The following is a 27,939-nucleotide window of genomic DNA, read 5'->3' on the forward strand; positions in this document are numbered from 1 at the left end:
TTATTCAGAAACAGTGTACTGTTATCTTCTTCAGACCTTGTATGTAGTAATCTTAGATAGTCTGTGATACTGTGACACCAGATTTTGGGTATTTGAGGTTTTAGAAGTTGTAATAGACGTTGATTCCAGATATTTTATTGTTACCTTCCGCTTAATTATTTAAAGTTCCGCTGATTTTATGTTATCGCTTATATTTGTTAAAAAGAAGTAATTTGTTAATGCAGTAAGTAGTTAAGTTTTGGCTTGCCTAGCTCCCAAATAGTAGCGCGCCATCACGACTCCGAGGGAGGGAATCCGGAACGTGACAAGTTGGTATCAAAGCTCTAGGTTACATGGGTCTCACAGTTCACAGACAAGCTTAGTAGAGTCTGAGGGATCGGTACGGAGACGTCTGTATTTATCCCAGAGGCTACAGAGTTAGGAAAAATCTCACATTTGTTCTTTCTTGTCGTGCGGTTTGGTTTCTCAACGCTAATTGAATTTCTACTTTGTTCTTTCGCAGATGGCGAGAACACCGCGCTTCCTCCTCATCTACCGCGATCAGTAGCCGCGAGCCCTCAGCAGTAGCTCCACGAGGGGCAGAGTGCAAGGCCGAGGCCGTGCTAGAGGCCGAGGTAGGGGCAGGGCTCGCCGCGAGCAGCAAGCACCACCAGCAGACGAGCGAGCCTCATGTTGACTTTGATGATGAGGGTCCGGCTCCAGCAGTTCTGGTGGGTCCAGCTCAGGTCCCAGAGGGGTTTATTCGCCACCCCAGTTCTTCAGGATGCTCTGGTCCGTCTAGTGGCCTCCATGGAGAGTGTCACCAGGGCAGGTTTTACATTCCTGTAGCACCAGCCGTCTCTCAGGCTGGAGGAGGAGCCCAGACTCCTGCTACTCGCACTCCGGAGCAGGTAGCTTCCCCAGTTTCAGATGTCCAGCAGCTCAGCCAGTTGGAGCGGTTCAGCCGGGTGTGGTAGCTCAGACCGGCGATGGTGCAGCCATGTCTGCCGATGCTTTGTGGAGATTGGACAGGTTTACCAAGCTCTTCACTACTACCTTCAGCGATGCATCTACTGAGGATCCCCAGGATTATCTGGACAGTTTTCACGAGGTTCTTCGGAACATGGGGATTGTTGAGACCAATGGGGTTGATTTTGCTACATTTCGCTTGTATGGATCCGCCAAGACTTGGTGGAGGGATTATTGCTTAGCTAGACCAGCAGGATCGCCATCCTTGACCTGGGAGCAGTTCACACAGCTATTTCTGGAGAAGTGTCTCCCTATTACACAGCGAGAGGCCTATCGGAGGCAGTTCGAGCGCCTTCAGCAGGGATCCATGACTGTCACCCAGTACGAGACCAGATTCATAGATTTGGCTCGCCATGCTCTTATTATACTTCCCACTGAGAGGGAGAGAGTGAGACGGTTTATTGATGGACTCATTCAGCCGATTCGTCTCCAGATGGCTAGAGAGGCTTGGAGTGAGATATCCTTCCAGGAGGCGGCCAATATGGCCCGGAGAGTTGAGATGGTTTTATCACAGGGGGGTGGTCACAGGGCAGACAAGAGACCCCGTCAGTCAGGCAGATTTAGTGGTGCCTCGTCTGGAGGTAGAGTTTCATATGGTAGAGGCCATCCTCCTAGGCCTTTTCAATCAGCACTTCAGGTTTCTCACGGAGCTTCAGGCAGCCGTGGTCCCAGATGCAGTATTCCGGTCAGCAGTCCTACAGTGCACCACCTGCTCCTATCAGTGCACCGCCGCTCCAGAGTTTTCGGGGTGGTCATTCGGGTCGCCAGGCCCAGCAGTCTCAGCAGCCGAGGGCTTGTTACACTTGTGGTGATCCGGGTCACATTGCCAGGTTTTGTCCTTGAGCACCGAGCAGCTCTCAGCATCAGGGTTCTCGTGCCATGGTACAGGCACCAGATGTTCCACAGCCCGCCCAGCCAGCTAGAGGTGGGGGTAGAGGTGCTAAAGGTGGAGGTAGAGGTACTAGAGGTGGAGCTCAGGCCGCTAGAGGTGGAGGCCAGCCAGCAGCAGGCCGACCCAGAGATGTGGTTCAGGGTGGTGAGGCCCAACTCCGATGTTATGCTCTTCAGGCCAGGCCCGAGGCTGAGGCTTCAGATGCAGTTATTACAGGTACGGTTCTGGTTTATGATAGAGATGCTTCAGTGTTATTTGATCCAGGGTCTACGTATTCGTATGTGTCATCTTATTTTGCACCATACCTGGTCCTGCCCAGTGATTCATTGAGTGTTCCTGTTCATGTGTCTACACCGGTGGGTGATTCTATTGTGGTCGATTGAGTCCATCGTTCTTGTATTGTGGTGATTGGGGGTCTTGAGACTCGTGTAGATTTGTTGCTTTCAGACATGGTTGACTTCGATATTATATTGGGGATGGACCGGTTATCACCTTACCACGCTATCTTGGACTGTCATGCCAAAACCGTGACCTTAGCTTTACCGGGTATGCCTCGTTTAGAGTGGAGAGGGACTCCTGGTCATTCTACCCGCAGTGTTATCTCGTATGTGAAGGCTCGGCGTATGGTCGAGAAGGGGTATTTGGCCTATTTGGCATATGTTCGTGATTCTAGTGCTGAGGTCCCTTCTATTGATTTTGTGCCCGTTGTTTGTGAGTTTCCTGATGTTTTCCCTTCAGACCTGCCGGGTATGCCACCCGACAGGGATATTGACTTTTGTATTGATTTGGTTCCGGCACTCAACCCATTTCTATCCCGCCGTATCGTATGGCCCCACCTGAGTTGAAAGAGTTAAAGGAACAGTTGCAAGATTTGCTTGAGAAGGGTTTCACTAGGCCCAGTGTTTCGCCTTGGGGTGCGCCGGTATTTTTTGTTAAGAAGAAGGATGGGTCAATGAGAATGTGTATTGATTACCAGCAATTGAACAAGGTTACAATCAAGAATAAATATCTGCTGCCGAGGATTGATGATTTGTTCGATCAACTTCAGGGTGTCAAGGTATTTTCAAAGATTGACTTGCGATCTGGCTACCATCAGTTGAGATTAGGGCATCTGATGTCCCTAAGACAGCTTTCCGCACTGGGTACGGGCATTATGAGTTCTTGGTTATGTCATTCGGGTTGACAAATGCCCAGTAGCTTTCATGGATTTGATGAACCGAGTGTTCAGGCCTTATTTGGACTCGTTCGTGATAGTCTTCATTGATGATATATTGATATATTCCCGCAACCAGGAGGAGCACGAGCAACACCTTAGAGTGGTTCTTCATACTCTAAGGGATAGTCAGTTATATGCAAAGTTCTCGAAATGTGAGTTCTGGTTGAGTTCAGTTGCATTTCTGGGTCATGTTGTGTCAGCAGAGGGTATTCAGGTTGATCCGAAGAAGATTGAGGCAGTCAAGAATTGGCCTAGACCAGCATCAGCTATGGAGATTCGGAGTTTCTTGGGGTTGGCAGGCTACTATCGGTTCGTGGAGGGGTTTCCATCTATTTCAGCCCCGATGACCAGGTTGACCCAGAAGGGTGCCCAGTTCAGGTGGTCGGATGAGTGTGAGGCGAGCTTTCAGAAGCTCTGCTTCACGGCAGTTGAAGATTCATGAGAAGAACTATCTGGTTCATGATTTGGAGTTGGCGGCCATAGTTCACGCATTGAAGATTTGGAGGCATTATCTGTATGGCGTGGCATGTGAGGTATTCACGGATCACAAGAGTCTTCAGTATTTGTTCAAGCAAAAGGAGTTGAATTTGAGGCAGAGGAGGTGGTTGGAGTTGTTGAAAGATTATGATATCACCATCTTATATCATCCGGGAAAGGCCAATATGGTGACCGATGCTTTGAGTAGGAAGTCAGCCAGTATGGGCAGTCTTGCTTATATTCCGGTCGGTGAGAGGCCGCTTGCTTTGGATGTTCAGGCTTTGGCCAATCAGTTCGTGAGACTGGATGTTTCTGAGCCCAGTCGTGTGTTAGCTTCCACGGTCGCTCGTTCTTCATTATTGGAGCGTATCCGTGATCGGCAGTATGATGATCCCCATTTGTGTGTCCTTAGAGACACGGTGCAGCGCAGAGGTGCCAGGCAGGTTACCTTAGATGATGATGGAGTTTTGAGATTGCAGGGTCGAGTTTGTGTGCCTAATGTGGATGGGCTCCGAGAGTTGATTTTAGGGGAGGCCCATAGCTCCCGGTACTCTATTCATCCGGGTGCCGCATAGATATATCAGGATTTGCGGCAGCATTATTGGTGGCGTAGGATGAAGAAGGATATTGTTGCATATGTAGCTTGGTGTTTGAATTGTCAGCAGGTTAAGTACGAGCATCAGAGGCCTGGTGGTTTATCTCAGAGGATTGAGCTTCCCGAGTGGAAGTGGGAGCGGATCACTATGGACTTCGTTACTGGACTCCCGCATACTAGGAAGAGGTTCGACGCAGTATGAGTCAATGTTGATAGGCTGACCAAGTCAGCGCATTTCATTACCGTGGCAGTCTCCTATTCTTCTGAGAGGTTAGCTGAGATCTATATTCGGGAGATTGTTCGCCTTCATGGTGTGCCCGTATCTATTATTTCGGACCGGGGTACACAGTTTACCTCGCGTTTCTGGAGAGCAGTTCAGCGAGAGTTGGGCACGCGGGTTGAGTTGAGCACAACATTTCATCCCCAGACGGACGGACAATCCGAGCGGACTATTCAGATATTGGAGGATATGCTCCGAACTTGTGTCATTGACTTTGGAGGCTCGTGGGATCAGTTTTTTCCTTTAGCAGAGTCCGCCCACAACAACAGCTACCAGTCGAGTATCCAGATGGCTCCTTATGAGGCTTTATATGGCAGGTGGTGTCGGTCTTCGGTTGGGTGGTTTGAGCCGGGAGAGGCTCGGTTGTTGGGTACGGATCTGGTTCAGGAGGCCTTGGACAAGGTCAGGATCATTCAGGATAGGCTCCGTTCACCTCAGTCCAGGAAAAAGAGCTATGCCGACCGCAAGGTTCGAGATTTGGCTTTCATGGTCGGTGAGCGGGTATTGCTTCGAGTGTCGCCTATGAAGGGCGTGATGAGATTTGGGAAGAAGGGCAAGCTTAGCCCTAGGTACATTGGTCCATTTGAGATTCTTGATCGCATGGGAGAGGTGGCTTATAGACTTGCATTGCCACCGAGCTTATCAGTCGTGCATCCAGTGTTTCATGTGTCCATGCTTCAGAGGTATCACGGCGATCCATCCCACGTGTTAGATTACAGCACTGTCCAGTTTGACAAGGACTTGTCTTACGAGGAGGAGCCGGTGGCTATTCTAGACCGGCAGGTTCGTCAGTTGAGGTCGAAGAGTTTTTCTTCTGTTCGTGTTCAGTGGAGAGGTCAGCCTCCTGACGCATCGACCTGGGAGTCCGACTCCGATATGCGGAGCCATTATCCCCATCTTTTCCCCGACTCAGGTACTTCCTTCTTCTGTCCGTTCGAGGACGAACGATTGTTTTAGAGGTGGAGAATGTGATGACCTTATCACTTGTTTTAAATTAAATTCTGTGCTTCTGAGGCCTTGAAAACCTCATTTAGGGCCACCTCGATTTGCGTGCACAGTCCGGGCGTGTAGCCGGAAAGCTTATATGTGAAAATCTGTGAAAATGATAAGTTTTGACTGTAAAATGAATAAATTTGACTTCGGTCAACATTTTGGATAAACGGACCCAGACCCGTGATTCGATGGTCCCGGAGGGTCCGTAGGAAAATATGGGACTTGGGCGTATGTCCGGAATCGAATTCCAAGGTCCCAAGCCCGAGAAATGAATTTTTAAAGAAAATTGTTTTCTGAAATGGCTTAAGGAAATTTGAAATGAAATCTGATTAGAACACGATGATATTGGGCCCGTAATTTGGTTCCGGTGCCCGGTACAGGTCTCATATATGATTTAAGATGTTTCTCTGAAATTTGATGAAAAACGGATATCATTTGACGTGATTCGGACTTGAATTGCTAAAGTTGATGTTTTATGAAGTTTGAGAAAAACCCTTTGATTTTGAGGTTTAATTCGTTGTTATCGAGGTTATTTTGGCGATTTGATCGCACGGATAAGTTTGTATGATGTTGTTGAGTTAGTGCGTGTGTTTGTTTAGGAGCCCCGAGGGCTCGGGCGTGTTTCGGATGTGTTTCGGGAAGTTTTGAACTTAGGAAAAATTGCAGAAAATCTGCAACAGGTGCTCAGGCCTGTTGTTCTTCGCGATCGCGTAAGGTAAATGGGGACAGAGGTGATTTTGTTCAATGCGAACGCGGGGGAAGGATCGCGAACTCGGAGCACTAGGGGGGGAGGGGTTGCTCTACGCGAACGCGACCCACGTCCCGCGAACGCATAGTGTAAATAGGGGGCTGGTTTGGGAAGTGAACATTCCTCTACGCGAACGCGTTCATAGGCCCGCGAACGCGAAGGTCAGGGGGGCCAACCCTTTGAGAACGCGTAAGAGGACTCGCGATCGCATAAGCCTGAGGAAGGCTGCTCTTCGCGAACGCGGCAGACCCATCGCGAAGGCGATGAAGGTCTGCCCAGCGATTTTAAAACAGTAGCCATTACGGGACTTCTTCAAAATTTCATAACTTCTTCATCTCAACTCCAAATTGGGCGATTTTTGAAAGAGGATTTTACCACAACTCATAGGTATGTAATCTTAGACTCATTTTCTTCATTTTCCATCAACACCCACTAGATTTCTAGGCCTAAATCATGAGATTAAGGGTAGAAAATTAGGGATTTGGGTAGAACTAGGGCTTTTTGATTAATTGTGATTTAGACCTCGTTTTGGGGTCGAATTCTGGGAATAATTATATATTTGGGCTCGTGGGTGAATGGGTGATTTGATTTTGGTCCGAACCTCGTGTTTTGACCAAGCGGGCCCGGGGTCGATTTTTGGGAAGAATGATTAGAAAGCTATAATTAAGCATTGAAATTGGATTGTTTATCATTTATTGATATTATTAAGTTAATTATGTATATATTCGATTGGGTTGGAGCCGAATTTGAAAGGAAAGGCAGTATTTGAGGCTTGAGTTGGCCGTGGAAGTTTGAGGTAAGTGTTTGGTCTAACCTTAGCTTGAGGGATTAGGAGTTGAGTCCTATTTGCTATATGGTATTCGTTGTGTACGACGTATAGGCATGGTGACGAGTATCTATACGTTGGTGTCTAGCATGACCGTGAGTCTTATAATGTGATTTTCATGATTTCGTTGAATAATCTATGCTTTAGAAGTGATTTCTATTTGTTGTGAAAAGTTAAGGAAGAAATTGTGACTTTTGAACATCGAGGAGCAATGGCTCAAGTTATATTACGAATTTGTGAAAGTAAGTGAGTTGATTGAACCCTTTGGAGCATTGGCTCAAGTGGTAAAGTGAGTTGTGAAGCAAAAGTGAAAAGAGAAAGAGTTATTAAATTGTTCCATTGCCGGTATATTATTGCTTATTTGGTTATCTCCCTTGCCGGGATGTTGATATTGTTGGTGCTGTTCCCTTGCCGGGATTTAATTGTTTAATTATTGCTCCCTTGCCGGGATTCCTATTATAATCTTGTTTATTCCCTCGCCCCATTGTTTGTGATTGTTGTTTGGGTGAGGAAGAGTGTTAAAGCACGAAGGGTGATGCCGTGCATTGTTGATATTGTGAGGAAAGAGTGTAAAGCACGAAGGGTGATTTCGTGCCGCACGATGTACCATGCTGTGCTGATTATATTGATTACATGGTGAGGAGAGAGAGTAAAAGAACGAAGGGTGATGCCGTGCACATCTTTGATAAATAATTGTTTTGGTGAGGACGAGAGTAAAAGCACGAAGGGTGATGCCGTGCAAACTGTTGATTTCTGTTCCTTGTTGATATTCGAGTTGTGTTGTTCCTTTCTTTACTTGATGCCTTTCTATTCAGAACTGTTATCTCCCCCACAGCATGTTCCCCCTTCCCACATTGACTGGTTATTTCTGTATTTCTTTTTCCACTGTATATATAATTAAACTGCACAGGTTTATTTGGTAGTCTGGTCCTAGCCTCGTCACTACTTCGCCGAGGTTAGGCTAGGCACTTACCAGCACATGGGGTCGGTTGTGCTGATACTATACTCTGCACTGTGTGCAGATCCCGGAGCAGCTTTTCGGACAGTAGTTGGAGGGTTTCCTTCAGTCCACCCGGAGACCTAAGGTAGACCTGCAGGCGTCCGCAGGCCCTGGCGTCTCCCTCTATCTCTGTTTCTTGTTTCCTTCTCTTTATTTCAGAAACAGTGTACTGTTATTCTTCAGACCTTGTATGTAGTAATCTTAGATAGTCTGTGATACTGTGACACCAGATTTTGGGTATTTGAGGTTTTAGAAGTTGTAATAGACGTTGATTCCAGATAATTTATTATTACCTTCCGCTTAATTATTTAAAGTTCCGCTGATTTCATGTTATCGCTTATATTTGTTAAAAAGAAGTAATTTGATAACGCAGTAAGTAGTTAAGTTTTGGCTTGCCTAGCTCCCAATACTAGGCACCATCACGACTCCGAGGGAGGAAATCCGGGTCGTGACAAAAGGATTCCGACAATAGGGGAAATCAGAACCTTAGATCATTCCAATTGTTGTCTACAACCCATTCGTAGTTAGTTCTTAATTATTGCACTTTTATTATATAATATTTAGTTATTAAACATCCAATCTTTTACTTAAATATTTCCGAAGATTGAATACGTGAATTTGTGTAAGTCCAATAGCTGTGATTGATAGGTTAATTCCCCGTAGGATTCGACTCCGGACTTGTTAACCGGAATATATTTGCAGCGACCGCTTTGTCCTTTTTATAAGGCACAGTTGGGCGTGATCAAATTTTGGCGTCGTTGTCGGTGAATTTAACGGTGTTATTAATTGTAGCTAAAAGAAGTGCTAAAATTCTTAGCATAGTCAATTTTCTTCAATTTAAACCAAGTACATTGAAATTCTTACGTTTGTAGTCTTGGGTGTTACAGGTGCATGTCTAGAAACTCCTCAAGAACTGGTGAATTGTTCGAAGCATTATCAGATCCTGAGAAACTTTTCAGGGCACTGAATTGTGCAAACAAGAAGGGCAAACAACAACAGAACTCAAAAGAACAAATCGAACCAGACATGGAAGAAGATAATCTAAACAACAGAAACAACGCGAATGACCCGAACAATCAGGGTGTGGTGCCTCTTGTGCCAGAAGCAGCATTGTATGATTGGGCGTAACCCACCGCTGACAACTTTGCAACCAAAGGCCAGAATAGCTCGCGGAACACTACTTGGGAGTTAGAATCATTGATTTCTACATCCCTTTATCTTTACTCTGAAATTTAATTATGCAAATTACTTTGGATATTATTACTATGAGTATGAGTAGCTAAACTCCTAATCTAGGGTTTTGATGGAACCTGTTGAAGGATGATTTTCTCGTTACTTAATATAGGTTTGCCATAGTATTCTCTCTATTCGTTCAACTATATGCTTATTGCTGTTGATTGAAGGGCCCTCAATTAACTGTTCCTATTTAGTGTGCATTACTCGGGAGAGAGTGCATATTTAGGTAGTTGTTGAACAACATCACTCCTAACGTATATGAGGGATCAATACAAAGGGTTTAAAGGTAGGATTAGGGATAAGAAACCTTGTGTGCGATCTAAGTGAGCTGTACTTAAGGTTAGCTAGCGTAATTCGGGAGAATATGTCTAGTATATTGTTGTAATTACTCAGGAGAGAGTTATGACAGTCAGAGTGCTCATGATCGATAGAGAAGACTTAGGCAAATTTATAGAAAACATAGCGGAAAGGAATTCCGACAATAGGTGAAATCAGAACCTTAGATCATTTCAATTCTTGTCTACAACCCGTTCGTAGTTAGTTCTTAATTATTGCATTTTCATTACGTAATATTTAGTTATTAGACATCCAATCTATTACTTAAATATTTCCGAAGATTGAATACGTGAATTTGTGTAAGTCCAATAGCTGTGATTGATAGGTTAATTCCCTGTGGGATTCGACTCCGGACTTGTTAACCGGAACTATTTGCAGCGACCGCTTTGTCCTTTTTATAAGGCATAGTTGGGCGTGATCATGTATTAGCTTTCTTCAATTTTTTACAAGGATTGTGGTGGAGTGGTAAGTACTCCTTCGTCCTTAACCAGAGGTCTTGGGTTCGAGCCCCTAGGCATGGAGTCGCCTTTGTTAGGGAGCGCTTTACCCCCCAATGTGGGACTCCCGGCGCGAAGCCGGATTTAGTCGGGCCCGAATGTGGGTACCGGACATCGGGTCAAATCAAAAAAAGAATATGCATATCTTTTGTGATACTAAATTTGAATAATATTTTAATCTTTTATATATAATATTAAAAAAAAATATTGATTTTTGATATCTATAGAAATTAAAAAATATTTAAACATCAAATGCTTCTATTTAAACGTCAAATGTTCTTATGACTATATAAGTTGTGAAAAAAATGATTTTTAAGAATAGACAAATGGATATGTATGAGCTGGAAAACGGAAGAGGACCAAGTCATACAATTTGTTATAGAAATTTACAAACAATCAACCCAGAATGTGATTGAATAGAAAAATATAAAAAAACTTATAGTAGTATTAATTTGAGTCAAGTCAAACGAGCTTCCGAAGCAAACAAACAAGGCTGATCAGGAGACAGCTGAAGAAGAAGAAAGAAAAGCTGCAAACAGATCTCATCTCTCTTTTCTGCTGACCTCCTTTGTATTCTTATGCCTTCTCTGCTTTGGGTGCCTCTTTTCTTAGGATTCTACTTCGATTGAGATACTTTTGGACCTACACAGCACTCATCATTCATTTCTGGACCCAGAGAGAGAGAGATGGGAATTTGTTTCAGTAATGCGTCTCATAATCAGAGCCCTTGTACCACTGGCCATTTCAGTTCAGGTACCCTTTCTCTTTTACCCACCTTAATTAGAATTTGATGCCCTCACTTATTCAGAGATTTCAAGAATTCGTTTCTATCACTTCTTTCTGGGTATCGGTTTCTATTGATTTCATTTTTATTTATTCATTTTTTTCATGTGCTTATCTATCCAAAAACTATTACCTGGTTGATTGAATGTATTTAAATTGCAGCAGGCATATCACAGACGACCAGCAACACGACATCCTCAACTGTGAGCAACGTCTCCGGGAAAAGCCAATTCTCAGCAGCCAGTGGATCGGTCGATGAGGTTTATCCGAATGGGGAAATATTACCCCACTCCAGTTTACGCATGTTTTCTTTTACCGAACTCAAGGCCGCCACCAGAAATTTTAGAAATGATACGGTGCTGGGAGAAGGCGGTTTTGGGAAAGTTTACAAGGGTTGGCTTGATGAGAGGGCTTCTGGCAAGAGTGGTAGCGGCACTGTAATTGCTGTTAAGAAATTGAATTCTGAAAGCTTACAAGGGTTGGAAGAGTGGCAGGTCGTTCCTCTCTTCTAAATAACTGGACCTATTTCTAGTTTATACCAGCAGCTAGCTTGCTTCGTTTAGTGTAGCTGCAATTGCTCTCTTCTTTATACTCCATGAGCATATGGATCAATTTGCAAAGAAGCACTTGCCATTGATTTAGTAACTCATTTCTGGGTAATATTGGTTGGCTAACGTGAAGGGGAGCCTTGGCGTAACTGGTAAAGTTGCTGCCATGTGACCAGGAGGTCACGGGTTCGAGCCGTGGAAACAACCTCTTGCAGAAATGTAGGGTAAGGCTGCGTATACGCATAGGCATAGCGGGAGCTTAGTGCACCGGGCTGCCCTTTAATGGTTGGCTAACATCCCATTGAGTTGAACTTCTTTGGCTACTTTTGGTGGGAAACAGAAAATTAAGATTTAAGATATTATGTATCCTGTTTAATGCACGTCGTTTGCTCTAAACTTTAGCAAAAACATATTCCTTGAATGTCTGGCACCTTATTGTCGTTCTCCAGATATAGAACAATGACCAATATGATTATGCTAACATTAAGTTGGGTGGTTGGTCTAGGATCTTTGTTTGCGGTCTTGGTTTTGTAGTTCAGAATTTGTGTTTATATGATTTCGTAAAGCACCTTTCCAGTTGCTCATTCAGCAAGCTTAGTGAATCATCACTTTTGGACGCAGGCAACCCTCTACCATCTATCCAATTGCATTCCATTGTCTCACCTTTTTGCCTTTTTAATTCTTATATAATCCTGTTTTACTGAAACTTGTGATATTATGTCTCCTACTTTAGTAGATTGGTTAACATCTTTGGGCACATGTTTTGCTTTCTCCTGATTAACTCTAGTTGGTCATTTACTAGACTAGGAACTGTAGGCTTTTATTCTAAATGTTTGAAAGTGAAAAATTAATCCATTGCTCAGAGACAGTGAGTTTTTATTGCTGGTATCTGCTAAAAAATATTCCAAGGTTCTCTGTCAATCTCATTTCATTTGTATATGCAGTCTGAGGTGAATTTTCTTGGAAGACTTTCTCATCCTAACCTGGTCAAACTCTTGGGATACTGCTGGGAAGATAAAGAGCTATTGCTTGTCTATGAGTTTATGCAAAAGGGCAGCTTGGAGAACCATCTCTTTGGAAGTATGAGATGAGCTATATCTTCTCAATAATATATACGATATTCTAGATTAAAGCAGTGAGGAATGTGTCTACTTCATTCTCCACCTAAACATATTTGTTCCTCTTTGGTCTGCTTAGGGGGCTCTGCTGCTCAGCCACTTCCATGGAACGTAAGGCTTAAAATTGTGATTGGCGCAGCCCGGGGCTTGGCCTTCCTACATGCATCGGAGAAGCAAGTCATTTACAGAGACTTCAAGGCTTCAAATATATTACTTGATGGCGTATGTTCCCTTTTCTTCTCCCTCAGAATATTGTCATATAGTGGCTTAACGCATGTAATATAGACATTCATAATTGATGCCAGTTGATTACTTCATTCAACACAAATCCTCTTCTTTCTGAGCATCTTTCTGGTTTACACGCTGTTTTGCCTAAAGTTTGGACCTCTCTTCATCACAAAGTGACAAAACCTGACTAGCTGTGAACATTAGAGAGAAAAGGTTGTTATTAATAAAAATGTTTCTTGACATTTTTTAATTCCTTTTGGTTTCAGTCTTACAATGCGAAGATATCAGATTTTGGCTTGGCAAAACTAGGTCCGTCGGCTAGTCAATCACATGTGACTACACGGGTCATGGGAACGCATGGTTATGCTGCTCCTGAGTATGTTGCAACAGGTAAACTTAGAGTCTGTTGGGCTTCTGTAGTTGGAAATTCTACTTTTCTGGAATCACATCTAGTTCTTACAGGCTTAAAAATATAGAGTCAAATCCAAAAAAATATATGTTCATACTTCTATTGTCATTTTTCGACAGGACACTTATACGTAAAGAGCGACGTCTATGGTTTTGGTGTTGTTTTAGTGGAAATGCTAACAGGTCTACGGGCATTAGACACAAACCGCCCAAGCCACCAGCATAATCTGGTTGAATGGATTAAGCCACATTTATCTGATAGAAGGAAGTTGAAGGACAAGATGGATTCACGGCTGGAAGGGAAATATCCATCCAGAGCTGCAGTACAAATAGCACAACTGGCACTGTCATGTCTTGGACCTGAACCTAAAACCAGACCATCAATGAAAGAAGTAGTGGAGAAACTAGAACAGATTGAGGCTGCCAATGAAAGACTCAAGGAGCCTAGAGTAAGTTCCAGACATCAGACTGCTTATAGATATGGTCAGCAACCTTTGCACCATCGTTCTCCACTTCATCCAAGGCACGATGTAAATCGAGCCTATCCACTCCCAAGAAGAGCATACTGAATATGATACTTTCTATTTACACAACAATTTGAAGAAGTTATGATAACTTAGTTGTCCAAGTAGAAACATTTTCTTCTTCTTCTTTTGTCGCCTGGCCTCTTCAGAGCCATTGTATGTTTAGTTGGTCTTTAGTCTGCGCTTGTGAGGTGAAGTGGTAAGGCTCTGTATGGTGTTGGGTTGTAATTGTTTTAGCGATATGTAAAGAGGTCGTTATTTTGTAGATTGAAGGAGATTCAGATTTTGAGTCAGACTTGTTACTATCTTATGTTATGGATTGTTTGACCAAAAAGTGTTAAGCCTTTTGTTAAACCAATTAATCATAAAATAAAGGATAAAATTTAGACAAGGATAATTAACTCTAGATCCCAGCGCATTGAACAAGAGAATGAGATATAATCAAACTTATAGCTCGATTTACGGTCATTAAAAGACATCAAGTATAAATGATGAGTTTACATCTTTGGCGTGCCGTTCCATAATGTAAGAGCAAAAAGGAAAAAGAAGGAATGCCACTAATAACCAAGAGATCTAATTATATTGATTTGGCAAAATGATGATTACGGAGAATTGTATTTGCTATCTAAGCCTTTTCTTGGTCTTCTCTTCTCCTCTTTTCTCCGGGAGAAGAAGTTCCCCTTTTCTTGTCTTCTTACCTCCTATATATACTATCAATATTCCCTTTGGTCCATCGGTCCTTAACCAGAATGCCTTCATTCCTTGACTGTCCTTCGTCGCCTCCCTCAAATATCACGATATTTACTTCACCATACAGGCTTTTTGATGACTCAATCTCGGCAGTGGCCGAGGTCTTCATTGTTATTACACCATGTGGGTATGACCACGGCTTGGTCGACCTCTTACCCTTCCTGTTAGCGCTAATCCACATGTGGTCAGATTTTGACCCATCCAGTTAGTCCCTCCGCCTGTTGGGGTCGCCTCTTGGCGAGCTCGACGGGTGGACACTGTTGATTCAGAAAATAGGAGAAATCTGAATGCTTTATGCGAGGGGCGGGAACCTCATAGCGAGATAGCGACATGACGCTTCAAGGATCGCGTCGGACCGTTACGACAGTTCAAGACTGGATCGTCACGTCAGTTCAGGGTGTCATCAATATTCCCCATGCATCATTATGGTGCACGTTTTCTAGGTATTGTATCATTTCTCGTGCCCTTTCCGTTTTCTAACTGACGACTCTTGGTTTTCCCGCTTAGGACATTTATATCCCTGTAAATAAGAGGGGATCTCCTCTTTTGAACGTTACGTTTTTCAATTGTTTGAGAGAGAATTTCACAAGTTTTCTCTTCTTTCCTTAATCTTTCATATCTCTGCTTCTGCTAGGATTTGTGGTGACCATTGTCTTTTTCATTTATCATATTTGCTTCTTTCGATCAAAGAAAGCAAATGGCTAGTACTTCTTCCCACACTGATAAAGATGTAGGTGCTCCGGTGCCGGAGAATGACACACCCCTACTTGAAGAGGGAGTGGAAGTGATGGAAGATGAGGGGTTTCCGACGGCGGACGAGGTGGTCCCCCGCCCGGGGAAGGCGAGGACCGAACAGCCCTGCCGGAGATGAACTGAAGCCCGTCCTTCCATGATGGATGCTGCAGCGATCACGACGTTCAAAGCCAAATGGGGGATCCCCGAACATATTGAAATGGTGCCGGCGGACAAGAATCTAGTGCACTTACATCGCCCGGGCTACTGCGCATTTTACGCGTATCCCTTTGTCATCGGGCACACGCTTCCCCTTCCTTCCTTGGTGGCTGACTTCTGCCATTTCTATGAAGTCTGCCCGGCTCAACTCTCTCCGTATGCGTATAAGCTTTTTCTCATGCTCATCAAGTATGCAGAGCTGGCCGGCCGAGGAGTTTCTCTAGGGCACATGCTCCACCTCTTCGCCCCCCATTTTCTTGGGGTACGATGATTCATATGCGTCATCAAGGGACCAAGAGTTTGGTGGTGAAGATAGATGACAAGACCAACCGCCGCTTCTGGAAAAATTACTTTTATATCCGAACAGAGCATGTCGTATCGAACCCGGCGGGGTTTCCCGAGACGTGGAATTTCGCTCGTAAGTTCTCCTTTTCGTTTGCTTTGTGCATTTTTTCTTAAGATGGTCGTCAATCGTCTTCTTTTAACGACTTCGCTGAGGATTTGTTTTTGTTTTTGCAATTAAGAGACTGCCTCCCCCGCTAGTTGCCGATATCCGCGAGTGGGCGAGCGCAATTCTACCCAACACAGTGGGGATTCGTGTGTGGGCGTCTTTCCATGAGAAGTTTGGGCGCAAGCCGCTTACTGGTGAGTTAGTTCATTGTGATTTCGCTTTGTTCTCTACTTCACAGTTTTTTTTTTTACCTTGTCGTTTGTAGACATGTGATTTTTGACCCTCCCCAAGATTTTTTGTATTTTAGCACGTAAATATTTAATTTAGGCTTAATATAGCTATTTCAACTCATTTTGACTCTATTACTTTATTTTATTACAATAAAAATAAAAATTACAAAAAATATTTTAGTTTATGTATTTTTCATAAATTTTTAAAAAAAAATACAAAATAGTACCTTATTTTTATCTTTATGTAATTTCGGAAATACAAAAATAGTTTCATGTTTAGTTTAATTAATTAGGATTAGTATTAGCATTGTATAGTATTTTTATCTTATTTTAAAAGGAGTCAATTAAGATGTTGGATCACAATTTTAAGAGTTTTAGAGCCCAGTTCTTGGCCCAATTCGGATTAGTCCATTAAGCCTAGGGACCCTTCTGGACTCTTCTTTGGAACAAAAACAAATAAAAAAGACCCTAAGGACTTAACACAAAAAGACCTAGGGACTAATTGGTAAAATACATAAAAATACACCTAAACCTAGACTCTACCTATAAAGTAATGCTCAAAAATTAGCAAAAAGGGAGCTGACAAAAAGGAACCCACCCTCCTCGACTTCATCTTCTCCGGACGACCCCAGCCCCCCCTGTCATCATCTTCTTCGAAGAAACACAAAGAGAAAACAGAGCTTTCCTTCGAATTTCAACGCTGGAACCAGCTGAAAAGAGAACAAAAAATTAAAAATAGACCTAGATGCCAAGAGTTGAGACTCGCCGCTGACACCCCAAACGACCCCTGAGCATTCTGCTTCTTCTTCAATCAAAGTAACGACCCCTCATCCAAAGACACACACACAGCCATATACAGAGAACAGAGGGAAGAAAAAATGGAATTCGACTGAAATTTGGGTTTAAGTTTGCGATCAATTGGAGAGCCTTAGTGCCGAGTCGAGTTCCCAGCTGTTGCTCGAGGTTCCAGTCATAATTTCTACTCGTTTTTTTTGCCGTCTCACCACCGTTTTCTCGGAGTCGAGGCATGTGTATTCATTGCTACTTCATTGATTTTTGAAGAGAATTTTGGCTCAGCAGGTTTTATTCCGTATCACTCTTCTTTTATCTGAATTTGTTTGGGTGATTTGAGTTTCAGAATAGTTGTTTTGTTTAATTTCCTCTCGATTCAAGTTTACATTTTGTGTCGATTGAATGTTCATCGAGTTCTTCTGTTGAAATCTTCAAGTGAGCTTAAAGTGTGTGAACATTCAGATTATCATCATGTTTAGTATCTCCATATTATTGTTAGTCATGTATTTGCGGGTGTTATGTAAAGTAATTGGGACGTTTGGTTTGGATAGTCATGGGAATACCAGGTCTTTTTTTTTTTTTTTTGTGCATTTTCATTTGCTTGGCCAGCTTCATTTGTCTTTGAAAGGTTAACAGAGCAGTCTTCTGCACATAGTGCTCCATATTGATAACCTCTTGTTGGTTTGGTTTAGCTTTGTACCAGCCGAACCTTGTCTGCATTTGCTAAAATCGATAGCAATTTTCAGATTATGGAAGTGTAAATGAAAAAAAATAGGTAGTAGGAATTGGGATCTGGAAAAGTTCATTGTCTGTTTCGTTAGTCAGGAATAAGCCACGAGTAGAGATAAGCCAAAGGTGGCCTCAAATGAAGAATTGTAACTTTGTGCTCGTTAATATCGTCTGCTTGCTTTATTAAATGCGCTTTCCCTTACTTCTGGATCCTTCATCCTTTTGCAATGCTGGTATGAATCAGAATGATCCCAAGAATGAAACATTAGTAGCCAATGGAGTTGTTACTGGTTTTATTGTTGATTAACTGGTCAATTCAAATAACTAAAATGAACACTCTTCTTCCAACATGAAAATCCATCCCTTTGAAATAATTTGAGGCGAGCCATGCCAAATAAAATCTCAAAACCCATGGCCCTTGCTTAATTAATTTTTAACTCTTTAGAATTTGAGGCATGCCATTTAGTAAATTTCCATGACCCTCGCGAAGTTAACAATGCGTAGTTGCTTTAGGCGCGTTATTTTAATAACTTTACCTTCCTAAACCCGGGTGCGCATTTATGTGACCCAAATCCAAATCTCAACAATGTTATATAGAATGTGTTGCGGACCGCGGTGCATTTATGTGACGTGGTTCAAAACGCGTTTTATGTGACGTTGAATCTTCCTAAAAAATATTAAATAAAAGCGGTTATAAAGTTGAAATTGAACCATAGGTTAAAATATGTAATAAAATCAGATAATAGGCCAATTATAACAGTTGAGCGACCATGCTAAAACCACGGAACTCGGAAATGCCTAATACCTTCTCCCGGGTTAACAGAATTCCTTACCCGGATTTCTGGTTCGCGGACTGTAATACAAAGTCAATCCTTTCCTCGATTCAGGATTTGAACCGGTGACTTGGGACACCATAAATCTCCCAAGTGGCGACTCTGAATTCTTCAACTAAATAAATCCCGTTTCGATTGTCACTTCAAGTTGGAAATAACTCCTTTATTATACTTCTTCCGGGGGTGTAGGAAAAAGGAGGTGTGACAGCTCTGGCGACTCTGCTGGGGACAAGAACCCAGAATCTCTGATTCAGGGTTCAAGAATTCGAGCTTAGAATAATTGTTATATTTGGCTTTATTTATTATCTGATTTTACTACATGTTTGTGCCTAATGTGCTAAATGTTGCTTTTGCCGCTTTGATATTATCTGAACTGTATATAAACTGCTACGGAACCCTTCTCTTATCATCTTCGAGGATGTGCACGCTGGCCGTGACTCCCTATTCTGTTAGTGTCATACCTTGAAATAAGAAAGAGGCTCGGACAAGTTACTAAGCCGATGGCCTTTTGGTTTCCGGTACGTTGCCCCCTCCTCGGCTCGAGTTGTCCGCTCGGGTACACAAGTCTTGAACAATATACCCAGGTTTTGAACCTAGAATAACTCAGCCTCATGCCGGATCCCTAGTAGGAACGCTTGTTTGCATCATATGCATTTGACTTTGGGGACTCAACACAGGGGTTGGGTCCGTCTAGGATATGTGTGCCCAAAATAACAGACCATCTTGATGCATCCTATGTGCTACATGTTGCATTTATTAAAGGGGAAAAGGGTCATTTGGCGGACCAATGATAGCTGAGGGCAAATGAAAAAATGAAAAAAAAAACAATGAAAAAAAAGAAGAAAGAAGAAAAAGAGGGTTAAGTGTGGAAATAAAGCAAGTAGGGCCTAGTTATGTTTTTGTTAGTTTTTTTTTTAATTAAGAAAAAGGCAAAAAAAATGAAAAATTCAAAAAGATTTTGCACTTTTTATCATTTTTCAAAATCAAAAAATCAAAAAAAAAAAGGAAAAAAGAAAATCCAAAAAGAGTTTGCATGTTTCATCATTTTCAAGGAAAAGACAAAAAATATGTTTTCTCTAAATTAGTTGTGTTTTTAATTCTCGCCCGTATTCAATCTGCCCGAACTACGCATACCTGATTCTCGTCTTTCCGGACGTGATACGTAGGCAACCCACATAGTGTCCGGTCTTCCTAGTAAACGTTAGGTTCCTGGCTTTGCGGGGTCTTAGCCAAATTTTGCACTTCTAGCCATTTTTTGGCCAAATAAGCCATTTTGCAAAAATAGCCTCAATCATGTCTTGCATGTGTCTACTAGGGAATGTTATTGTCTCATATAGTGTTGGTTTAAGTTTTCTCATACAGGTGTGGATTTACTTATCGGAGTTTGAGCATGACATACACCCCAGGATCACTGCATCCAGGAGCTGCTCGAGGAGCCATTTTATGTTTTTGAGTCAATTGTTCATGTTTTACTTTTTAGTCCTGTATAGTGGCATTCAGTCTTTTAGGTGATGTCAGAGTTTGTGATAGTCTAGTTGAGTTTGCCTAGTCTTTTGTTATTGTATTTCTTATTTGTATTTGGAGATGTGTTACAAGTCAAAAAATCCAAAAAAAAAAAAGAGAAATTTTGCGTTTTTATATTTTCGTTATAGGTTTTCTTTAGAATACTAATTCTAGAAATGAAAAAAAAAATTCCTTTGAGGTGGTTTTTCCTTTAGGCAATTAATATCAAAATAAAAATTGCTTTTATATTTCCTTTAGTATATTAAGCCTAAAAATTCAAAAAAAAAAGTGTACATAGAAGAAAAAGAAAACAACATGATTTCTTTTGAGGTTCTTTAAGGTATTAATTTCAGAAATCCAAAAAGATTTTCTTTTGAGGTTCTTCTTTGGGAAACTAATGAAAAATGAAAAAAAAATCCTTTTATTTTCATTAGAACTTTAGGACATTGTACATAGAAGAAAAAGAAAACAACATGATTTTCCGCCTAAAAAAAAGGGGTCAAAAATATTTTTCTCTTCAGGGATTTTTCCTTAATAGAGAATTTGTGCCACAAAAAAAAAATCTGTTAGGCTTGAGTTTAGAATAGGCTATAGAACATTGAATCTAGAAAATTCAAAAAAAAAGGGATTTGCTTCTTTTATTTCCCTTATCTCGTCAAAGTAGTCATTAAGAAAAAAAGAGGACGTCAGTTTGTTTAGTCTATTATCGTTCTTCCAGAACTACGCAAAGATCTGATTCATGCGGGGTCATGATATGTAGGCAACCTACATAGGGTTCGATCGAATCATTTTTTTTATTATTAAAAGAAAAAAAGAAGGGAAAAAAGAAAAAAAGGGTGAAATTATGGGAAGTGAGAAATGAGAGGAAAGAAAAGAGTGATAATTGAAAAAAAAGAGGAAGGAAAATGATCAAGCAAGTGCTAGAAAAGCAAAGAAAAGAGAGGATTGAAATGAACAAATTGGGATGATGCCAAATGACCTTACGACCCTCGAAGTCATTCTAGAACCATTAATTGTTGCTAGGTGCATTGCACGCAATGTGATATTTTTGCTGTTAAATGCCCTAACGCTAACGGGATGACCCCATTTTGTTCCTTTTGATATCTTCATAGCAGAAAGGTGGTTGGTTTGTGGTTCTCGAAGTAGTAACTTCTCTCCACAACATAAGGTCAAAAGGCAATGGCTGACAACAACAAAATTGGGTTGGTTGATACCGGTGCCCGAAAGCAGTTGTTTGAACAGGACACTGGTTTGGCTGATGAGGTAAGGATGTTAAGACAACACATGACGGACATGTATCAGGCCTGGATGACTGGGAAGGCACCACCCCCACCACCACCAAGCAAAGAAACCGGGGCAGAAGTTGTGGTTGTTGTAAGAAATGTGATTCCGAAAGTTGTAATCTTGAACCCATTTGAATTGTTTTGAGCCTTTTGATACCCTTTCTTTCTAACCCCATCCAAAAGCCCACATTACGGTCCAAAGAAAGACCTTCCGATTAGTCTCCGGAGAATGCCAAGTCAAGCAAGTAGAGGTGATTCATATCCGGGGCAACACTCCGTTCTGAACAAAGAGAAGAATAAAATGAGAGAGTCTTATTGGTGAAAACCTTCACAGGCACCATAAGGCGATGGTGAGTTGATAGAAAGAACAAAATGAGAGAGGCTTGATGGTGAAAACTCTTCGGGCACTACAAGCCGAATAAGGATCGTGAATCAGATTAGATGATTGGAGCATTGAAGCCCAGTTTCATGGTTTGGGGGGGTATAACAAGAGTTGAACATCAGGCTTGCTTGACGGAATAGGCCACAGGTGCATGTCATGGTCATTAGAATTGGTATCCATATCTGATAGGTTTCTACTTTGTAGTTTTCTTGTTAGGAATCATCTCTTTCCATTGTCCTTTACTCTGTTCCTTTTGTCTTGTTTACTTCCTCTTCCTGAGTCTGTTTGGTCAGAACAAGTGAGAAATGACCTCAAAATTGGCCACCAGCTTTCCAATTACACAAAACGGGATCTGGCTAGCACATCAAAGTGGCATAAGTCAGGAAAGAATAACACGGCACTGAGTTGGTAACAATCAACATGCCTTGGGGATTCATGCGAAATACAAAGGTTTGGTATATATCAATTCATGAATAATGCAACAGATAGAGGATGTTGGGTGAACGGATCAAAGTTATTGTCTGTGATGAGGTTGACAGAGAAAGTGGTTAACCAATGAAAAGCAAGGTCTTCCAAGCGGAAATCAAAGTTATCATGGCAAGTGAAGGAACAATAGACCTCAAGGCCAATGCCAGTGGTTTAAGTCGAGAAAGAACAGTATACGCACTGAGTGGGTGGCAACTGACGTGCTTTGGGATTCATGTGAAACACAAAGGGTTGGTAAATGTCAGTTCATGAGCAATGCAACAGATAGAGGGTATTGGGTCTGAACGGAGAAGAGGTATTTTCTGTGATAAGGGTGGCAAAGAAATTGGTTAGTCAATAAGCAAGCAACGTCTTTCAAGGTGAAATCAAAGTTATCATGGCAAGTGAAGGAGCAATCGCCGCAAAGTCAAGGCCACAAACCAACCACCATGTTTAAACTCACAAGTTTTCTTTGTCTGAAACAGGGACGGAAGCTATGTTCATACCAAGCTGGGAAGCTTGAAATTTTCAGGTGTAATGCCCCAATTCTGCTTACGCAAAGGTTATTGAGAAGATCACACATCACCCCTAGGAGAAACACTTCCTAGTCGGGGTTTTCAAGTTATATTTTGTTATAGGAGACACACTTCCTAAATTGAGATTTTACCCTTAGGAGACGCACTTCCTAGTTTGGATCATATGAGATTGAGTCACTCATGGTTTTACCCCTAGGAGACGCAGTTCCTAGTCTAAGTCTTCCAAATTATATTTTGCTTAGGAGATGCACTTCCTAAATTGAGATTTTCCCCTAGGAGACGTACTTCCTAGTCTGGTTCATTTAAGTTCATTCATAAGAGACGCACTTCCTAAATTGAGAGTTCATTCATAGGAGACGCACTTCCTAGTTTGAGTCATTGAAGTTTCACCCATAGGAGACGCACTTCCTAAATTTAGAATTCATTCATAGGAGACGCACTTCCTAGTCTAGGTCTTTCAGGATATACCTTTAGGAGACGCACTTCCTAAATTGAGTGTTCATTCCTAGGAGATGCACTTCCTAGTTTGAGTTATTGAAGTTTCACCTCTAGGAGACGCACTTCCTAGTCCAGGTTATACTGTTTAGGAAAGTGGTTTACAATTTTGCTAACAACTCACAAATTTTCCTAGTGCAAACTAGGGCAGAAAATTTCGTATGTATTGTTTGTTTTGATTGCAGGAACCCACATGGAAAACAAGGGAATACAGAAAGTTTCGTCAATCAGGCGCCCACATGGAGAACAAGGGAAGACAGTTCAAGTTTCAAGGGAAAACAATTCAAGTTTCGAAGGAAGACAGTTCAAGTATTGGCAATCAGGCGCCTACCTGGAGAATAAAGGAATTCACTTCAGAACGCAATTCTAGTTAGCAACAAAAGAAGCTCGCAGTGAGGACGTGAGTCAACAGTCCAAGGTGATCAACAAAAGTTAGTCACAATAAAGAAAGAAAAAGGAGAAAGGCAAGAAGTTAATCCAAATGCAGAAGTTGATGAAAGATGTGGGGTGCTCAAGACATGGCCAAGGCCATAAACACTGCATGCCTGGTCCTGATCCGAAAAGCCGAAGCAGGATGAACTAGCACCTGCAGCTGTGAGCACGTGATTTTTGCCCTATATGAACTACTCCCATAAATTCAAACAAAATGTTTTTTTTCATTATGTTGCAATTTTGTGGATTTTTGTGACATTTTGTGTTAATTGTTTGCATTTTGTTGGTACATTTATAAAAATACACTTGGCATTTGCATTTAGGATTTAATTTCGTGTTTTAGGATTAATTAGTAGTCAAGTTGTTTTTAAAAACGAAATATAAAGAACATAACAAAAATAGTCCATTTTTGCACTTTTAATTGTTAATTGTTGAGTTTGTCATGAGTTTACTTATAAGTAGGACTTAATCAATTTTTAGGAATTAATTAGCTTAATTTTGGAAATAAATTAGGTCTTTATTTTAATTTTGCATTTTTATAAAATCAGAAAAAAACAAAAATACAAAAATAAATAAAAATAAAAGAATCAATTAAAAGAAGAGGGTTTGCTTAAGTTGGGCTGATTTTAATTAGGTGCTTCCCCAGCCCAAACGGACCAAACACTACCCCCAGAGCCGGCCCACACCCGTCCCATACCCGGTCCACGCTAAGTCTGGTTCAGAGACGTCTAAACGGTGTCGTTTCGCAGGGTTTTAATCTGGGCCGTCTAGGTTAGTTGATCGGACGGTCAGGAAGTGGGGTCATTTTGATATAAGAGTGTCCGAACCACTCACCCCCCTCCCCTCCATCGTCTCTCTCAGTAACCCTCTTCACAAGAACCCTAATCTAGCCGCCTCAATCCCCCACCGGCTCCGGTGGCGGCGCCACCGCAAACCGGCCCCAAATTTACACCCCTAACTCCCCTCGTCCCCCTCTTTCCAAATACGCATTCAGTTTCCCTCGAATCAGTCCCCACCCCTTCGAATCTTCATTTGAAGTTCCGTCCCAAAACCCTAGTTCATCCAATCAGCCCCAAATTAACACTCTAGGGTCGTCGTCCTTGCCTCATCTTGATTCTTTTGTCCTTATCCCTCGAATGCCGGTCAAATTCCTCAAATGTTGAATCTGAAGAACCTAAACTCGAGTGTGCTAGGATTCTGTTCCTTTTCATTGAAGTTTTGAAATCGAGCTCTTAGACTGGTAAGTTTTCTTTATCTGTTTGTTTATTTGGTTTTTATTCTTCACAGTCGTTCCTCCTCAGCTCTGTCTCCTTCTCTTTTCTCTGAATTCCTTTCGGTTTAAACTTGTTTCATTTTTTGTGTTTAATCACTTAGCCTAATTAGGTCGCTTTAACATTTGAATTAGTTTCTGCGTATTTATGTTAACCAGCCAATAATTTAGCCTAGGATTTCCCTTTAGGTTTAGCTTTGCATTTGTAGTTGTTTTGTGATTTTCAGTCTTGCTTTGGTAATTGTTGATTAATTAGTTTAGCTGCTGCTTGAATGGATAATAGATATTAGTTCAGTAAACTTTTTCGTTTATTTCTGTTTGGATTCTTAGTTGTAGGTTCCGTATATGTTTCAATAATTGTTTTGTAGTTTAATCCGGTTTCTTTCTTGTTTAAATCTTGCGTTGGTAATTTAGATTTTAGTTTAATTTCTGTTTCGAATCTGTTTCTATATGTCTTGGATGCATTAATTGATCCTGTTTGAAGCCTCGTTTGAATCTCAATTCCTTACAATTGTTGTTAGCTAGTGTTAATTAGTTTAGGTCAGTTTAACTGGTAGTTGTCTTTAATGATTCCATAGTTTAGTGTCTAGTTTCAAATAATCCTTAGTGTCTAGTTTCAAATAATCCTTAGGCGTAGTTTAGTTAATCGTAGTTAGATAATTGTTTGGATATAGCTGTACTAGGCTAGTGATTTCAAATAAGTTCAGGGGCAGTTTGGGTACTTAGGGCTGGGCAGAAATGCTGTAGGTTATACTAGAATTACCTAGAACCTTCTAGAATAGGACTTTAGTTCTAATTTCAGAAAGTTAGGTTGTTTACTTGAGAAGCAAGTCAATAAGTAGAGGACTATTGTGAAAATAAAATAAGGACTAAAGGAAAAACACAAAATCTGAGGGTTGCCCTCATTGATGCCTATAAAAGGCAGCCTTCTTTGCTTCATTCACATGTTTCAGCCCCTAAAAATTCCCCCCAAAAACATTCTCTCAATTTCCAGATCTGAAATCTGAAACTCAAAAATTCAAAAACCAAAAAAAAAATCAAAAACAGTAGAAAAATAAATAAAAAAACTATTCCATTAGAATCTCTTTGTTCTAGCTCGTTTGAATCCAAAACAGCTAGGATTGCTCTATTTTGTTCAATGATTAAAGCTCTTTAGTTCTCTCAAGTTGAATTTGGTTTAATTCAAGTTGGTTTGACTGGGTATCTGCTGATTGATGTTCCTGGTTTGATTTCGAGTGTTTTCTGGGTTCGATCAACTTGTATTTGGTCATCTGTTGAGTGCTGTGTTTCTGTGGTTATTCTTGGGCTTTGTGAAGGGATTTTGGTTTAAAATCATTCTTGAATTGCTGCTGAGAATTGTGATTGCTGCTGATCTTTTCTTCTTCATTATATTTCCACTTCCAGGTACCTATTCAAACCATGTGTTGATGTAGCTTTGAAGTTGAAGTTGAAATGAAATGAAATGCTCATCTATTTGCTTCCTGGAATCTGTGTTCAAGCTATAACGATAGGATGAATAACAGATGATTTGCATTTGTTTAGGACCATTTCTACATCGCATAAATTGGACTGTATTTGGACTGTTTTGGACTATCTCAACTTGTGATTGTCTAGCCGTAGCTTCAGTATAGTTAGTACCTGCTTAGTTTAGCGTTTATTTCTGTTTTCAAAAGAGAAGAATCAGAAACAGTTGGATTTGCATTTGATTTTGAAATCAAGTTTAATGTCAAGCTGAACCTGTGTTGTACTGCAGTAATTCACATCAGCAGATTAGTTCTTAATATATAGGTGTTGAAATTTTAGGTTAATGGCTCAGATCAGTAATTTGCTTGAATTAAACATGCATCATTAATTGGACTGACTTGAACTACTTAACCCGCTCGTGTTAGTGTTAGTAGAATTGTATGATCAAGCTGTTTGTGATACGAATTGTTGTTGTTAAATTCAGGCCACACTTTAATTTGCCTTTCACTTTTAGTGGTGTTTAAGAACTAACCAGTAGTTAAATAGATAAAATAATCTAAGCCTCAAATTGGAGATCAAACAATTACTGTCTTGTCCATTTGAGTAAAATAGCTTGGGATAAATTCAGTGGGTACTTGGATTGATTTAGTTGAAACTGTGTTTGGTTTAATAGTCAGCCTAATTCCAGGCCATTTGAGCCTCAGTACTTTAGCGAATGGCCCAGGTCCTATCCTGATTGTGTGCTCGCTTGGACCTGGGCCAAAACCTGCGATTGACTTGCCTTTGTGCCTACCTGGGTAATGGTTTCTTTATATGGGCTATGTTCAGGACCCCAACTGGTTAAGGATAAAAAATTCACATGAGTCCATGGACCCAAATATAGTAGTATTTAAACCATAATAATTAATTAGGACTTTTTCTTTTGTTATTGGAGACAAATATTAAGTAGAAAACTATAGATTGCTTTAGGTTTGCTCTTCAAAATAATAAAACGAGATGAACCTCGCTAAACAAAACACATAAATTGCGGGGCCCTCGATAAATATTTGTGTTGAAATACTTAAATTTCGGGACGGGCCGTTTAGCAAATATTCATGGCCTTTCCCAAAGATAATAACGCGTTAGTCGCTTTAGGTGCGTTTTTAATAATTTTACCTTCTTAAATACGGGTGTACATTTATGTGACCCAAATCCAAATCTCAACGAAGTCGAATGTATCAAAAATCGCGGGTGCATTTATATGACGCGGTTCGAGATATGTTTTCACGATGTTGCAATGCTCTTAAAATAATAATAATAAAGGTGGTTCAAAGTTAAAAACACATAGGTCAAAACATGTACTAAAATCAAATAAATAAGCCAAATATGAAAGTTGAGCGACCGTGCTAGAACCACGGAACCCGGAAATGCCTAACACCTTCTCCCGGGTTAACAGAATTCCTTACTCGGATTTCTGGATTGCGGACTGTTAAACAGAGTCAATAATTTCCTTGATTCGGGATTCAACCGGTAACTTGGGACACCATTAATCTCCCAAGTGGCGACTCTGAATCTCAATAAACAAATCCCGTTTCGATTGTCCTTTAATTGGAAAAACTCCTTCACGCCCTCACGGGTGTAGTAGAAAAAGGAGGTGTGACAGCTCTGGCGACTCTGCTGG

At 41.3% G+C, this 27,939-nt stretch overlaps 1 protein-coding gene across 2 annotated transcripts; it reads left to right on the top strand.

The window, feature by feature from the left end:
• Positions 1-10,482: 10,482 nt before the first annotated feature.
• On the top strand, positions 10,483-14,023 carry LOC109243853 (probable serine/threonine-protein kinase NAK). Of its 2 annotated transcripts, none has more exons than XM_019410856.1 (6): positions 10,483-10,857; positions 11,053-11,381; positions 12,380-12,515; positions 12,633-12,775; positions 13,048-13,171; positions 13,310-14,023. In XM_019410856.1, exons 1-6 carry the CDS (start codon positions 10,791-10,793, stop codon positions 13,756-13,758), a joined length of 1,248 nt encoding a protein of 415 aa, XP_019266401.1. In that variant the 5' UTR covers positions 10,483-10,790; the 3' UTR covers positions 13,759-14,023. The 2 variants fall into 2 exon arrangements, with proteins under 2 accessions (XP_019266401.1, XP_019266400.1); XM_019410855.1 differs by having other exon boundaries at positions 10,486-10,857; positions 11,050-11,381.
• The last annotated feature ends 13,916 nt before the right edge of the window (positions 14,024-27,939 follow it).

Source organism: Nicotiana attenuata, unplaced genomic scaffold, assembly GCF_001879085.1.
Source record: "Nicotiana attenuata strain UT unplaced genomic scaffold, NIATTr2, whole genome shotgun sequence".
NCBI lineage: Eukaryota > Viridiplantae > Streptophyta > Magnoliopsida > Solanales > Solanaceae > Nicotiana > Nicotiana attenuata.